This window comes from Odontesthes bonariensis, chromosome 15 (genome assembly GCF_027942865.1).
Source record: "Odontesthes bonariensis isolate fOdoBon6 chromosome 15, fOdoBon6.hap1, whole genome shotgun sequence".
NCBI lineage: Eukaryota > Metazoa > Chordata > Actinopteri > Atheriniformes > Atherinopsidae > Odontesthes > Odontesthes bonariensis.
The window spans coordinates 13,599,970-13,614,170 of NC_134520.1; the positions used below are offsets into that span (position 1 = coordinate 13,599,970).

Consider the following 14,201-nt stretch of genomic DNA (forward strand, 5'->3'; position numbering starts at 1 on the left):
AGCTGAATTTTTAAACTGGTTACTTTTGTGCCTGTAGCTATATAGCTGTGGGAATGAGCTCGAGTTTTTTTTTTTTTTTTTTTGGGGGGGGGGGTCACTACACTATACAGGACGTCACTAAGGAAGTGATAAATAGGGCTGTGTGGAAAATGTGAGAATGTAAAGTCCTCTGTGGGCTTTTTTTGGTCCATCTTTTCAGGCGTTTCCCTCATCTGAATCAGTCAGTTCACAAGTCTGCTGTGAAGGATTCATCAATAGTTCCCCATCAAAAGAAAAATCAAAACCCCAAACAGCATTTTAAACTCACATTTATCTTTGAAAATAGGCTAGTTTAAAATAAAACATATACCAACCTTTAAGAGCACTGAATAGAAATGACAGGCTACCTAAAGGTTTTTTTTTTCTAGATCTACTGTGAGAGTAAAATATAGCTGTATAGCTCTAGTTTGACAAGCAAATAAGTAATGATCAGTGGCCTGGGTGTGTCAGTGAAGCCAGTGTGTGTGTGCGTCAGTGTGTGTGTGTGTGTGTGTGTGGTGTTACTGATGAGCTGTGACGCGCTGTAGTTGCGGAGAGTTTTCACCTCACAGCACAGGCGGCCGTCAGCCAGCTCGCGCCTGTCTCTACAGTGTGGACGCGCTGCTTTAAATGAAGCTGTTTAGAGTCTGATACGAGGACAAGTAAAACTTCAGCCGTTTCAGAGGGAGATTAGAGGTTTACGTGATGCCGGGATGCGACGCTCTGATGAGTTGGAAGTTTTGTTTTTCCAGTTTATACCAGTCTTTCATTGCTGCCTGTACGCAGCTACAGGTGAGCCATGTTCTGGCATCGTGTTTATTACCTGTATGGCTCTGCTTAAAATGTATGCTTACATAATTCACGTGTCAGAAATTCATAGGTTGTGCAATCGAATTCAAACCCAAAGCATTGAATGTTTTCTCAGAACTGAGGAAAATGTACACTTGATATCTGTGGATAAACTGTATCATAATGTTGTTGTTTTTTATTTTAATTTCTTATCTGTGTTGTTCTTGTTTTAAGCCAATCTAGCAGCCCCGTGGGCAACATAGAACGCATTTGCAGCTGTTGGTGACTCATGGCGACAATGTTCCTGACATGGTCCATTGTCATCGCTGTTACCGTGCTGGCCGTGCAGCTCTGCGTCGGTAAGCTCAGACACCTGTGTAAAACAACACTTCTAACTTTTTTTTTATCGACTGTATTTTTCTCTTCCACCGCTGGGAGATGAAGGATAGAAAGTCGTAATACATGGCAATAATGCTTTCTGGGGAAAAAACAAAACAAAACAAAACAAAAACGTTGTAATGACTAAATTTCTTGTGTGGCAGTGGCACCCTTTTTGCCAGTAACTGATCAGTGATGTATTTTCCTGATTTCAAAGAAAGGAAGAAAAAGCCTGAATCTTTAACAACCACTAAAGTAAATTATTATGAATAATTAACATTTGTGCTTTTAGGTGAGACATCCTGTTTCTTCTGGTCCACTGCTGGATATGAGGTGCACATCGGCTCCAGTTTCGAGGTGTACTGCACCTTCAACTGCAAGTGCAAAGGATCCATGTACCGGGACAACAACATCACCCCGGAGAGGCACAAAGAATGGAATACTACAACTATATATCTTAGTGTGACAAACATTACAGAGAAAAGAACTTACAGCTGCCGTTGTCCTCCAGGGGACCCCTGTGGAAAGGACATCTCAGCTGGATGTAAGTGAGCAGCAAAGTGCTACTTAGCCCAGTTTGACAGATTTTATGCTGGTTTATTTCAAACAAAATGACTGCAGGAATCTTGTTGTGTGAGTACATATACATGACACCATTCTTGTAGTTCACCCTGAGCCTGAAGCTTTATTGTGGATGATATTACCTAATTTGTCTTCCCTCTGCAAATGTTGGTAAGATTTGATAGAGAACTCCTGCAGGATGTTTTACAGTACAAGATGAGACTTTCCTGTTTCAGGGCAGAATTCATTTTTCAACTTTTGAGAGCTGCTAAAAGAGGCACCATTGGTTCTGCTTTCTCTTCTTGACTTAGCGAACTCTGTTCACAGCTCAGAGTGGCAAGTTACTTTTTCTGACCAAGGAGGGGGGGGCTGTTTTCTAAGGCATGCAACATGAAAGTTCCTCAAACACAAACATGCACATGCATAGTATGCGCAAGCTGATCAAAAAGAACATGTCCAACACTGAAAATCTTTTTCTTTTTTTTTTTTATCAAACTACTATCTCCAACTTTCTAACTCATAAAATATTTGTATTTTTCAAAGAAAACAGAACCAAGTTTGATCATAACACTGTAGATCACTGTATGTAAAGCAATGAGTCGCTGTTGTTTTAAAAAATTTTGGAAAACTATTTGTTTAGGCTTTCAGATTTCATTTGATTCTTCTTTGTCTTCTTTTGTGGGCAGACCCACTGGATCCCCCAAAAAACGTTTCATGCATCTACAAAATCCTAAAAAACGAGAGTGGAGTTGTGGTCTGCACTTGGAACAGAGGACGGGACACCTATCTTTTGAATAATTCCGCGTTGTGGTGTGTCACCATAATATGTCTCTCCTGATTATCTTACCCATCAATGAAATCATGATTTATTATATACATGAACATATTTTCAACAACAATTTGTTTTTGTGGGTTTCAGGGTTAGAACTGTATCCGGGAACCACACAGAAGGACCAGTGTTGTTCAATGTTATCGGTAAAGGAACTAAATCACTGTCAGCTAGTTTCAGTGTCACCAGATCTGTTCAACTCATCTCCGTGTGGGTTCAAGCCCAGAATTCACTGGGTTCTGTCGAATCCCCCATTATCAACTACACTCTCAGTGACATTGGTAAGGCTCCAAGCACTTGAGGTGGTGGGTTCTAATTTCTGCATTTCATTTTGTATGCATTGACAGTTTCAGGGTTTTTGCAAGGCATTAGATCACAGGGATGTTGTGCTTAGAATTTCAGCTTAGCAGTGAAAGTTTTGTTCTTGTTCTCAGGACATCATGCTTGTGTTTATAATTACTCAGCCCCCATCTTCCTTTTGAAATAGCAACTATTATGATGCAAAACGTGACCTTTGCACCTATCCTTTGACTGTTGCTCAAGATTTCTCTTTGCAATTTGTCCCATTACTTTGTGTTGATCCAATCAGTAATGCCATCGACGCCTGTTCTTGGTCAGCCCGAGTGCTCTTCCAGGAAATGCATCATCAAAGTGGAGCAGTCTGTGAGGATTCAGCACCTGCAGATCCAATACAGAGATGAACGTCAGCAACAATGGGCGACCTATGCAGACTCAGTAAGAAGTTTTAACTGTTCAGTTCAGACCTTAAAAACTTAGGTGCTTCCAATGAGATGTTTAACTTATAAATGGCTTCTTAAAATCTTTGATGATATACAGTTACTGGATGATCAGCTCCCTCTGGGTCTCTGCTGATTCAGAGCTAGAGGATGATATGAGTGGCAGAGCTGATGTGTTAGAAAGTGAATTCATAATGACACTCAGGTCTCAGCAGCAAGCTGAAAATTGATCTTTCATATGTTTTTACTGTATGTTCATTAATGCCTCATTATCATAAGCATCATGTTAAACGTTTAATATTGATATCTTAGATGAAATCACAAAAAAAAACATTTATATGTAATAATGTCCTACAGGTTTTGCAGAGGAATTCGTCCCAGGCCTGGTCCATCTCATCTCTGGAGCCCTATAGGCTGTATCAGTTCAGAGCCAGGTCCAAATTCAGCACGGGCCTGTGGAGTCAGTGGAGCTCAAACATTTCCAGCTGGACTCAAGAGGAGGGTAAGCAATCATGGTTCCACCTGCAGACCCAAAATAACTGTTCCCACCTCTATCCTTATTGCACTTATTCTGCCTAAATGCAGACCTGTGTGGCATGTTATCGTTGTAAGCCATCAGATAGTGCAGTAATGTTTCCTTCCCTCTGGGTTTTTGAGGCAGTTATGAGCTCACCACTGATTGCATGAATGATACCTATGAGCCACTGAAACACATATTGTTTGATTAAGTTTTGAAATCAAAACAATTTACTACTTATAAGAAGATATTTGTTATGTTTCTTACTCTGAGATTACATTGAATATCTTCTGTTTTTGAACATATTTTTCAATTAAATGTTAAGCCAGACAGATGAAAGGTAGTGAGGAGGAAAGAAGTGCTTAATGGAAAATGTTGCTGCATATTTGTCTACTGATGGTGTGAAGATATGCAAGTCTTTCTACGTTAGTAAGCTATGAATGTGCAGCTGTGACAGATCACCAGTTTCTACTTACAAGCAGTAACAGACAAAAGAGCTGAGAAGGCTGTAAAAAAAAATGTCTTTAGGTGTCGTCTCAACAATTTCCTCATTTACAGACAAACACATTGATAACACTTATTTCCCTATTTTCTTTTCTATTAAATGAAAGAACTTCAGACTTGCAAGCTCAATCTGCTCTGATTGGTTAGCTGACTCTTGAGAAAATGCTGGAATAAATGGCAGCTGCTTCTTCTTTGTTTGAGTTGAGCATGCAAGCATTGTAGAGTACCTCTTTAACAGCAGCAACTTAAAATGAAAATTAGATATGCAACATAAACTATGTCCGTGACCATGTTTGTGTGAGCTTTGGCTAAATATATGTATGTTACGGTGTTCAGAGGAAGAAAGCTCTCTTTACTAACCAAGAAGAAAGCTTATGCTATTTCCTTACCGAGGCTATGATGCTAAATAAATGTTCATACAACACTAGTTCCCCAATGCTTTGCCTTACTACAGTAAATGCATTTATGTTAATAAACCTGAGCCCACATGAAGCTGTGGCTATTCAGTGCGTATACTAGATCCACCCACAGTAGCTGAATTTAACTCCAATTTGTAATCTTTACTATCTAGTGTTGATAACAAACATTATTTAATCAATTAAACAAGCTACAGTCAGTCTTGAAGACCAGACACCTAGCAGCACCTAGATGAGCATATGGGTAAGTAACAGGGACCGGGTTAGTTTGCTATGACGCGTGGAAGAATTATGTCGACATATGCATCTCACATCAGATAGGGCTAAAAAAGTTGTGCTGAACTACCCCAGGTATTATAATGGTAAATGGCCTGCATTTATATAGCACTTTTCTAGTCTTGTTTACGTTCCAGTGCATTTACACTGCAAACCACATTCACACACTCACATAGCACACATTCACTTGCTCACACTCACATGTTATAAAAAGCATCAAAGGTAATGTGGGGTTCAGTGTACTGTCTAAGGACACTTCAACCGACCCTCCGATTGGCAGACAACAGCTCTTCTTCCTGAGCTGCCATCTTGATACAAAGGTTTCAGACAGCTCAGTGTGTCAAGTGTGGGGGAAAATGAGCCTCTGTACACTTTGTAACATTGTAAACTATTCACATGCACAAAAAATATATAGCACACGCTGAAGAAAAGGAAAAATCCTCCAAAACAATCGTTCCGTTTATCACAACTGGACAATTTTCATGACCCTCCTGGCAGCTAGTAATTTCATCCAAGACAGCATGAAAGTTCTCTTTTACACACAGTTTCATACTTTTTCATACTGAAAATGGACACTGCAAGAGTGTACAGTGAAAATTGTGTTTTTTTTAGCATTTAAAAAGTTGCAGTTGAGCTATTGACTCTAAAGTTGCAGCTTTCCACATGAACTCATCAGCAGGAAAGCACGAAAAATGGCAGTGTGTTGTTGTTATACTCATTGCTATAAAGTCCGATTAATGCAGAAGATCAATGGAGCTGTTTAAAGAGTTGAAGTGCTCACATCAGAGAACATCTTCCTACATTTTGTACGTGAAGCTCAAAGAGGAGTGACTGGTTTATCACATGTCATATAGTTTCACACTTACAAACCTTCCTCTTTTTGTAAGGGATGCTTCTTTCTCAGAGTCATCAGCCCTAGCAAAGATTCTTGTATTTTCATGTCAGACTTAATCTCTGACTAGTTCAAATTGTTAGGAATACCTGAAAAAAAGAAGGTCAGCTCTGGTGATGTAGATGCATTATGTCCCTCTAATAACACCCAATTTCTATAGAGACAAGCACTAAAACATCTTTATTTGCTTTGTTCTTAAGCTCCAACTCTGGCACTGGATGTGTGGTTTGCCCCTGCATCTGACTCAAAATCCATGAGAATCTACTGGAAGGTAAGTTTTTAAAATTCAAAATGTGCATTAGGTTATTTGCGGGGTGACCACAAAAAAAAGGACTTGAAAGTATGTCAGCCTTGTAGAATTGACCTTATTCAACCACAACTATGACAAAAACATTAAAAGAATCCTACACACGTCTTTAAAACAGAAAAAGACGTTCAAGTCAAATAAATGAGGAAATGGAAAGATGAATAAGATGGAAAGAATGATGAAAATGAGTCAATATTTTCAGAAACGTTGGATTATAACTATCTGTAAGTGGAAAGATGATAAGAAACTTTGCTTTCAGTGTCTTGTGTGACGTCCTTGATCAGTCTTGTATATCACCTTTCCCCTACATTTTAAGCAGAGCCATAAAGGTAATAAGCACGATGCCAGAACATGGCTCACCTGTAGCTGCGTACAGACAGCAATGAAAGACTGGTATAAACTGGAAAAACAAAACTTCCAACTCATCAGAGCGTCGCATCCCGGCATCACGTAAACCTCTAATCTCCCTCTGAAACGGCTGAAGTTTTACTTGTCCTCGTATCAGACTCTAAACAGCTTCATTTAAAGCAGCGCGTCCACACTGTAGAGACAGGCGCGAGCTGGCTGACGGCTGCCTGTGCTGTGAGGTGAAAACTCTCCGCAACTACAGCGCGTCACAGCTCATCAGTAACACGACACACACACACGCACACTGATGCACGCATACACGGGCTTCACTGACACACCCAGGCCACTGATCATTACTTATTTGCTTGTCAAACGAGAGCCTTTCCCAAATTAACCACTTACTGCGGGTCCTTCCCCAAAATTTCTGACTTTGATTAGTCTATTCCAAAACATTAATTTCATTCGTCTTCAATCATTTTTTGGAGAAAAAAAAAATTCCATTAATCACAGCAAGCCCTCCAGGTCTAGATGCAGCAAGATATGCCCACACCCAGATACTACCACCACCATGTTTGACAGATAAGATAAAGTTCTCATGTTGGACTGCAGTGTTTTCTTTTCTGTAAACGTAACACTTCTCATTTAAACCAAAAAGTTCTGTTTTAGTCTATTCCAGCCACTTCTTGGCTTGCCTACCTGATTTTAAGCAAACTGCATAGGGGCAACAATGTTCTTTTTAAGGTTCATTGGCTTTCCTTTTGCAGCCCTGCCATGCACATCATTGTTATTAAGTGCTCTCCTGATTGTAGACTCATGAATATCACATAGCCAGTTTGAGAGAGGCCTTTAGTTGCTTTAGTAGTCACACTGGATTGCTTTTGTGGCTTTGCAGAGTATTATGCGCTTTGGTCAGAGTGATCATTGTTGGTCGACCACTCCAGGCGGAGGGTAGCAACGGTTAGGAATTTCTTGCATTTATACAAAATCTGTCTGACTGTCGATGAAGTATTAGAGTTCAAATACTTCAAAGATGATTCTGTAACAATTTCCAATTCAGCGAGCATTAGTAACTCCTCAAAGATCACAATTTGATAGATCCGCATCCATAGCAACCACTCACACCTTATAGTCAGCCCAATGACAGAAAACACCTGACTCTTAGTTTTATCTTCGAGTTAACTACTATTCCTAGATATTTGTGTGCTTTTTCCACTGAAAGATATGCAGTATTATATCATTCGCTTCATTCCATACATGACTAACTGGAACACTTATGTCACATTTGATTAACTGGGTTTGCTTCATCTGCTTTTAGGAGCAGAATCTAAAATCTGATTAAGGTTTAGGTCAAATGTTATGCAAAGTTACTGTTGTTTTAAGATTCACACACTGTGATTAAAACTCTGCAGCAATAAATATGTACACTTATTGTACACGTATGTAAGGCTGATGAATAGTTTTATGAGTCTGGACATTTTCAGATCTCCAAGAGTTTCTTCTCCTCTTTGTCGCACTCTGTAGGTGTGTGTGTGTGTCATTGTAGTCATAGTAACACTGTCTGATCTTCCTGCTTCACTACTTTGTTCTGCACAGACTAAAGGTCAAACCTTGACCACTACTGATGTGTGACATCCTCAAACACACGGTCACACACACACAGATACGCATTCCCACCGTCCACCACAAACACAGACACACCTCCATTTTTTTAATGTCAAATACACACTTCCGAGAGGTAAGTGAAACCTGACAGCATACACAACAGTTTCAGTTTACAAGAAAAAGAGGAGCTGAACAGAAATGATGTGTCTTACACACTCATCTCGCAGTGCGGTTGATCTTGAGTGGCCTGTAAATCCATGGCTCGTGTGATAGACTTCTTTTCTTTTTACTCGGTGTAATCCAGTGCGCACAAACACAAATCTTTCCTGTTATTATTCACATAAAACGTTCATCTTGTTGCAGGAGGCCAACATGACCGTCTCCAGTGGGAGGATCTCAGAGTATACAGTCAGAGTTTTTGGAACCAACCTGAGTGTTATCGCTAACGTCAGCGCTGATGTCAGGAATTATTCGGTCCCACTCTGTGCTGACTGTGAAGTGACAGTGTGGGCTCGCAACTCTAAAGGGCTGTCACCTCCCAACACCATGACAACCCTTCGCACAAAAGGTAAAAAACAAAATTAAGATAAAGATATGCTGTTGATTATAAGCTCCTCCGCTGCTTCTCCAGCTTCACTTGAGTTTAAGAGTTTAAGATGCTTGAGTAACTTTTGCATTTCACATATTTCGCCTCCCTCTTTTCCAGCCAAGCATCTTCGGGATGTGCAAGCAACATCAGGCCACAACAATATCACCATCTCCTGGAGAAAACCTGAAACTGCACCCGCCATGTACTTGTTAGAGTGGTACCCCGTGGGCCACATGCTGGAGGAGCTCAGATGGGTCAGACTGGACAAGAATGTCAACGGTGCGGTGCTCACAGGTAGGAAGTTACAGAGCAGAGACAACGATGAACAGCTAGTTGATCACTTAAGGATATATACTGTCTCCTTTTCTACTTGGACATACTTTGCAAGTTCTCTTCAATTTATTTCTTTATGCAGATATTAAGCCATTTGAGTGCTATGAAGGGGCTGTGTATGTCTTCTACAATGAGAGCTCAGTGAGTCGGACCGGATTTAAACGAGTTGCCGCTTTGGAATCAGGTATGATCCAAAAGGAGATCCGCAGTGTCATTAGCTTTACGCCAGTATTTACAGTGTCTTAGGTCATGGTGTAAAGTTGTGAGATTGAGACTTTGAAAAAGTAAATCTGCGATATTGAGCAATATTTCTGCTTGTTGTTTTCAGTTCCAAAAATTGGTCCATCAGTCCAAGAAAAAGTGGAAGCAAAGAAAGTGACGATTACCTGGACAAAGCTTCCCAGGGGTCAGCGCGGGGGTTGCATCACCAATTACACCATCTATCTGGAGAACAACAGCGGACAGAGCAAAGAGTGTAAGAGCAAATTCAACTGGTTGTTGAAGCCTGTCCAAAAATTTGGGAGAGGAATTGTGTTTTTACTTTTGCTGAGTACAGAACAATCCAGTCTTTGAGTTTTTACTTGCCCTTATTTCAGTGTCATATTTGTGAGTTTCAGTGCTTAAGAATAAAAGTGTGACAGACAGCTACAAAACAAAAAGAAAAAAACATGCAGTGATGGGTTGTTTTGCCACATTCAGAGGATGTGGTGTTGGGTTAAAACACAGTAGTGCAAAAGCTCACCAGCACAGATCTGTCACCCCTGTTTACACTCTATATTCCTGCACTAATGTTTTATTCAACTGCTCTTTATTCATGAATGTGGAGTGGCTGTTTTGTTATGTTTTCAAGAAATACAGGAGGGAGTTGCAGTGTTTTCCTGAGTAAAGTTGAAAACACAGATTAAACTGAGAGCCGAGTACTTGAATACTTAAAACTGAAATACAGTAAACTGTAAACAGTAACCTATTTTCGTTTTGAGTTTGATGTTTGCATGTTGTTTTTAAGCATGCAGACAAGCAAATGAGTACTTTTGCTGACTTTTGTGACTCCTCTGCTCTGTGTGTGTTCCAACACGTTTTCAGACTCCGTACAAGCATCAGAGAGCACGTATGTGATCCAAGATCTGCCTCCAGCTGTCTACAATCTGAGGATGAGTGCTTCAACTGCCAAAGGAAAAGGGCCCCGAGGTCAACAGATCAAGTTCTTCATCGAGGGTAAGCAGATTTTCAGGTTTCATATTTTTTTAATGGAAGATCAATGCTGCTCTTGATTTCTATGGAGGAAATACCAAATGAAGACTTTCTGGAGTTTCCACTGCTTTACTGGCAGCTGTTTCCAAAGTAGGCAAACCCAAAATCACACATGAAACCACTACTTGTGCCTTTCAAATGCCATACATGCTAGTTTTATTATTCTGTTTTTGTTATGTACTGTGTTGAATGTGACACAAAAAAAGAGGAATGTTTTTCTCCTAAATATGAATCAAAGTTATCACAAATTTGAAATGCTTAGATAAAATAACAGTTTTGTTTCCATGTGCAGTTTTTCATTTAGTTCAGTGCTACTGGTGGTCTTTCATTTAAAAGTTTTGTGAACTCCATGTAAATCTTCTCTTTTCGCTCTCTCATCCGGATAAAAAAATCTTCTGCAAAATAAGAGGAGTTAAGTGTGGAAGTTTTTTCCAGAAGCTTTTAGCAGCCTCTAATGCACTCACTTGCGATCTTTACCAACCACAAAACTGTTTCACCAGGAGGCTTTTTTAAACATTTTTTAGATATAATGGCAATGTTGCTTTTTATTACTTGACTTATTCATTGAAACAAAAGTGCCAAGTGTGTATGTTGTAATCTTACCTCTACGTTTCACTACTGTTGCAGAGGATACTCAACTGCCCTTTGCACTAGTGTGTGTCGTTGCTGCACTGATGGTGCTGTTTCTTATGTGCCTGTGCCAGAGTTCAGTGATCAAACAGAGGTATGTATGTTCATAACTTCTTTTATTTATTTTCTATTTTTTTAATTCACAGCTTCTGCAGAACACAGCTCATAGGTTTGTTTTAGAATAAAAAGTTTCCACGCAGTGCTGTTCAGCAGTTTTCCACATTCCTCCTTCAGGTTCTGGGAGTTTTTCCAGTGCCTCATGCTCGATGTCGTGCCAGATCCTGCGAACAGCAAGTGGGCGAAAGAGTGCACCAAAGATAAGGTAGTTATGTAAGAGAACCAAAAAATCAAAACCGTCACGCAGCCACCATCATTCCTTATTTGAATAAAAGTGTCTCCCCTCCAAACAGGGCAAGATGAACCTCCAGCTCCCGTCAGGTAACTCCACCCTAACTGAGAAGGAAGAAGAGACCATCCTGGTTGATGTGGAGGAGCTGTTCAAGAAGAGCAGTGACACACCGACGGTCTCCTCACAGCTCCTTCCTCTGCCCAGCCTGAGCCCAGAGACTGAGCTGTATCCCACTCTGACCACCTACATCAAGAGTTTCTCCCACGACTCCGACAGCTCCGACCACACGCAGACCTCACTGGACACGACCGTCGACTACATCTCATCAAACGGGCCGGGAATTATGGATGACGAGGATCAAGAGGAAGAGGAAGAGTTTGCAGACCTGCACTTTTTCCCCAGTCATAATATCTTCATGGAGACGCTAGAGTTTGGAGGGAAGCTGACTTTGGATGCAGTGAAAATTGACTGCAGTGGCTTCTTTGAGAGCGCTTAGAGTGACTCTGAAATCAGAACTCTTCAGAGAGAAAAAAAAAACTGTATTGCAAAAAGAGATGGAAAACAGTTGTCCAGAAACAACGCCTGGAAGGGATGACAGGTTTTAGTCTTTTTTGTTTTTTGAATCGAGCATTTACTACCTCCTTGCCTACTGAAACCAGAATTGTACCAAAAATGATCTCGCTGAAGTCTAGGCTTTAGTTATGCAGAAATAATTTCATGCATTATAACTGTTTTCACAGGAAACAGTCATGGACAAACTAACTGGGACCAAAATGTACGGGCTGCAGGACAGACCATGTGATTTGTGCATGTTCGGATCTCAGGAAGGCCTCATCTTTATGCAGCAGACTTGAGTTGCCATCGTAGGAAGGGCACGACACCATAATGGCATCATCAGTTTTGTTATTTACACACGTTTTTCATATTTTCACATGCTCTAATAACTTCTATCCTGTTCAAAAAGGCTATCTCAAATGCATACTTCTTGACTCCTGTATATAATCGACCATGCTTTCATCCTACCTCAGCCTTGAGCTGCCTTTGTATTTTTTTCCAACAGTCCAAGCTGGTGGTGTTATACAGTTAAAAAGCCAACAGCCTGGCTTGTTTATGGCCACTGTCACGCTGCAAATGTTGCTGAATACATGTTCACCATCTTATTATCGTAATATTATTATTTGTCTCAATGGAACTGAAAAAAATCAAAGAGCGGAAGCTAATGAACATGTTACTTGTTTTGCACACGTAACTCATTGTGACGAGGATATACAATAAATGTCAACTTAGAAAATCGACTGGTCTCTTCAGGTATGTCTCTAAGAGCTTCGCACATCTAGCCACAGGGAATTCTGCCCATTCCTCAAAGCAAAACTACTCCTTAAAGTGGGATGGGTTCTGCTGGTGTACAACAGATTTGAAGTCCTGCCACAGATTATCGGCTGGATTTAGGTCTGGGCTTTGACAAGACCATTACAGCACATTTAAATGTTTCCCTTTAAACCTCTCGATTGTTGCTTTAGCAGTATGCTCAGGGTCATCGCCCTGCTAGAAGGTGAACCTCTGTCCTAGTCTCAAATGTCTGGAAAACTGTTTTTTTCTCTTGAATTTCCCTGTATTTAACACCATGTATCATTCCCTCAATTCTTACCACTTTCCCATTCCCTGATGGTGTTGTTGGGGCGATGAAAGTTGTTGTTTTTGCACCAGATGGTCTTTTCATTTCCTTGGTTTCTTGTGGTGTCATTATCTTCCTATTTTGTGATGGTGCATTAAATGATTTTCTTTGGTACTTTTAAAATTACAGATATTCATTACAACCCAACCTGACTTGTACTTCTCAAAAACTATTTCACTGGTCTGTTTGGAGAGCTGCTTTTTCTTCATTGCATTGCCTCTCGATTGGGGGGGGGTTGCAGACTCTGGGCCCTTTCAGAACAGAAGCTCATATAAAAACTGCTGGCCTTTTTATGACTCAGATTTTCAGTTTTGATTTCAATCCAAACTAACGGTTAACCAGCACTTGGCAACAGTACCACAGTTTCACCTTCCTTTCAACTTGTCTGGGTGTCGCATTGTCTTTGTCAGAGTTGCAAAACCTTTGATCAAAAGATCAGGTTGAAGTTCAAGTTAATAAAAAAAAAAAAAAAAAAAAAAAAAAAAAGCTTTGCAAAAGCAAGCACCCACACAAAATCTTTAATGGTGAAGTTAAAAAAAAAAATTTAAAAAAAAACATAAATCAGATGAGTAGTTGAATAAAGTCCACGAGTCATAAACCCTACAGCAGGGCTACCCAAATCTGGTCCTCGAGGGCCGACGTCCTGCATGTTTTGGATGTTTCCCTGCTCCATCACACCTGATTTAGATCGATGCTTCATCAGCTGGTTTAACAACCTTTTGAAGAGCTCCATTTCATCTGAATCAGCTGTGTTGAAGCAGGGAAACATCTGAAACCTGCAGGACGTCGGCCCTCGAGGACCGGATTTGGGTAGCCCTGCCCAACAGAGTACCATTAAAGCCATCGTCACAAAATGGAAAGAATATGGCACCACATAAAAACGGCCGGAGAGTCGTCCACCAGAGGAGGGCATGTTTCAGAGGCACCAAAGAACTAAAGTAACCCCTGAATGAGCTGGTGAATATGTCCATAGAACTGCTCTAACCTGTACCCACTCCCCTTTATCAAAGAGTGCCCAGACAAAAAAGCCATAGCTTACAGAAGTTTACCTAAAGACATGGTGGAGACTCACCAAATATTTGGAAGTAGGTCCTCTGGTTACTCGACTTTTTGGCCATCAATAAAAATGCTATGTATGATGTAAACCCAGCACCTGTCATCGTCCCAATAATACCATCCCCACAGAAAAACATGTTGGTG

General features: G+C 40.5%; 1 protein-coding gene across 2 annotated transcripts; it reads left to right on the forward strand.

The window, feature by feature from the left end:
- The first annotated feature begins 591 nt into the window (after positions 1 to 591).
- On the forward strand, positions 592 to 13,089 carry il12rb2 (interleukin 12 receptor, beta 2a). 2 transcript variants are annotated; one of them, XR_012772918.1, is made up of 17 exons: positions 592 to 810; positions 1,042 to 1,166; positions 1,478 to 1,729; positions 2,433 to 2,556; positions 2,666 to 2,856; positions 3,165 to 3,310; positions 3,670 to 3,814; positions 6,118 to 6,188; positions 8,538 to 8,742; positions 8,881 to 9,057; positions 9,179 to 9,280; positions 9,425 to 9,571; positions 10,180 to 10,311; positions 10,975 to 11,071; positions 11,212 to 11,299; positions 11,388 to 11,924; positions 12,067 to 13,089. XR_012772918.1 is itself a non-coding variant. In XM_075485047.1 (16 exons), exons 2-16 carry the CDS (start codon positions 1,097 to 1,099, stop codon positions 11,820 to 11,822), a joined length of 2,382 nt encoding a protein of 793 aa, XP_075341162.1. In that variant the 5' UTR covers positions 592 to 810; positions 1,042 to 1,096; the 3' UTR covers positions 11,823 to 13,089. The 2 variants fall into 2 exon arrangements, 1 of the variants encoding a protein (XP_075341162.1); XM_075485047.1 differs by having other exon boundaries at positions 11,388 to 13,089.
- Positions 13,090 to 14,201: the final 1,112 nt, after the last annotated feature.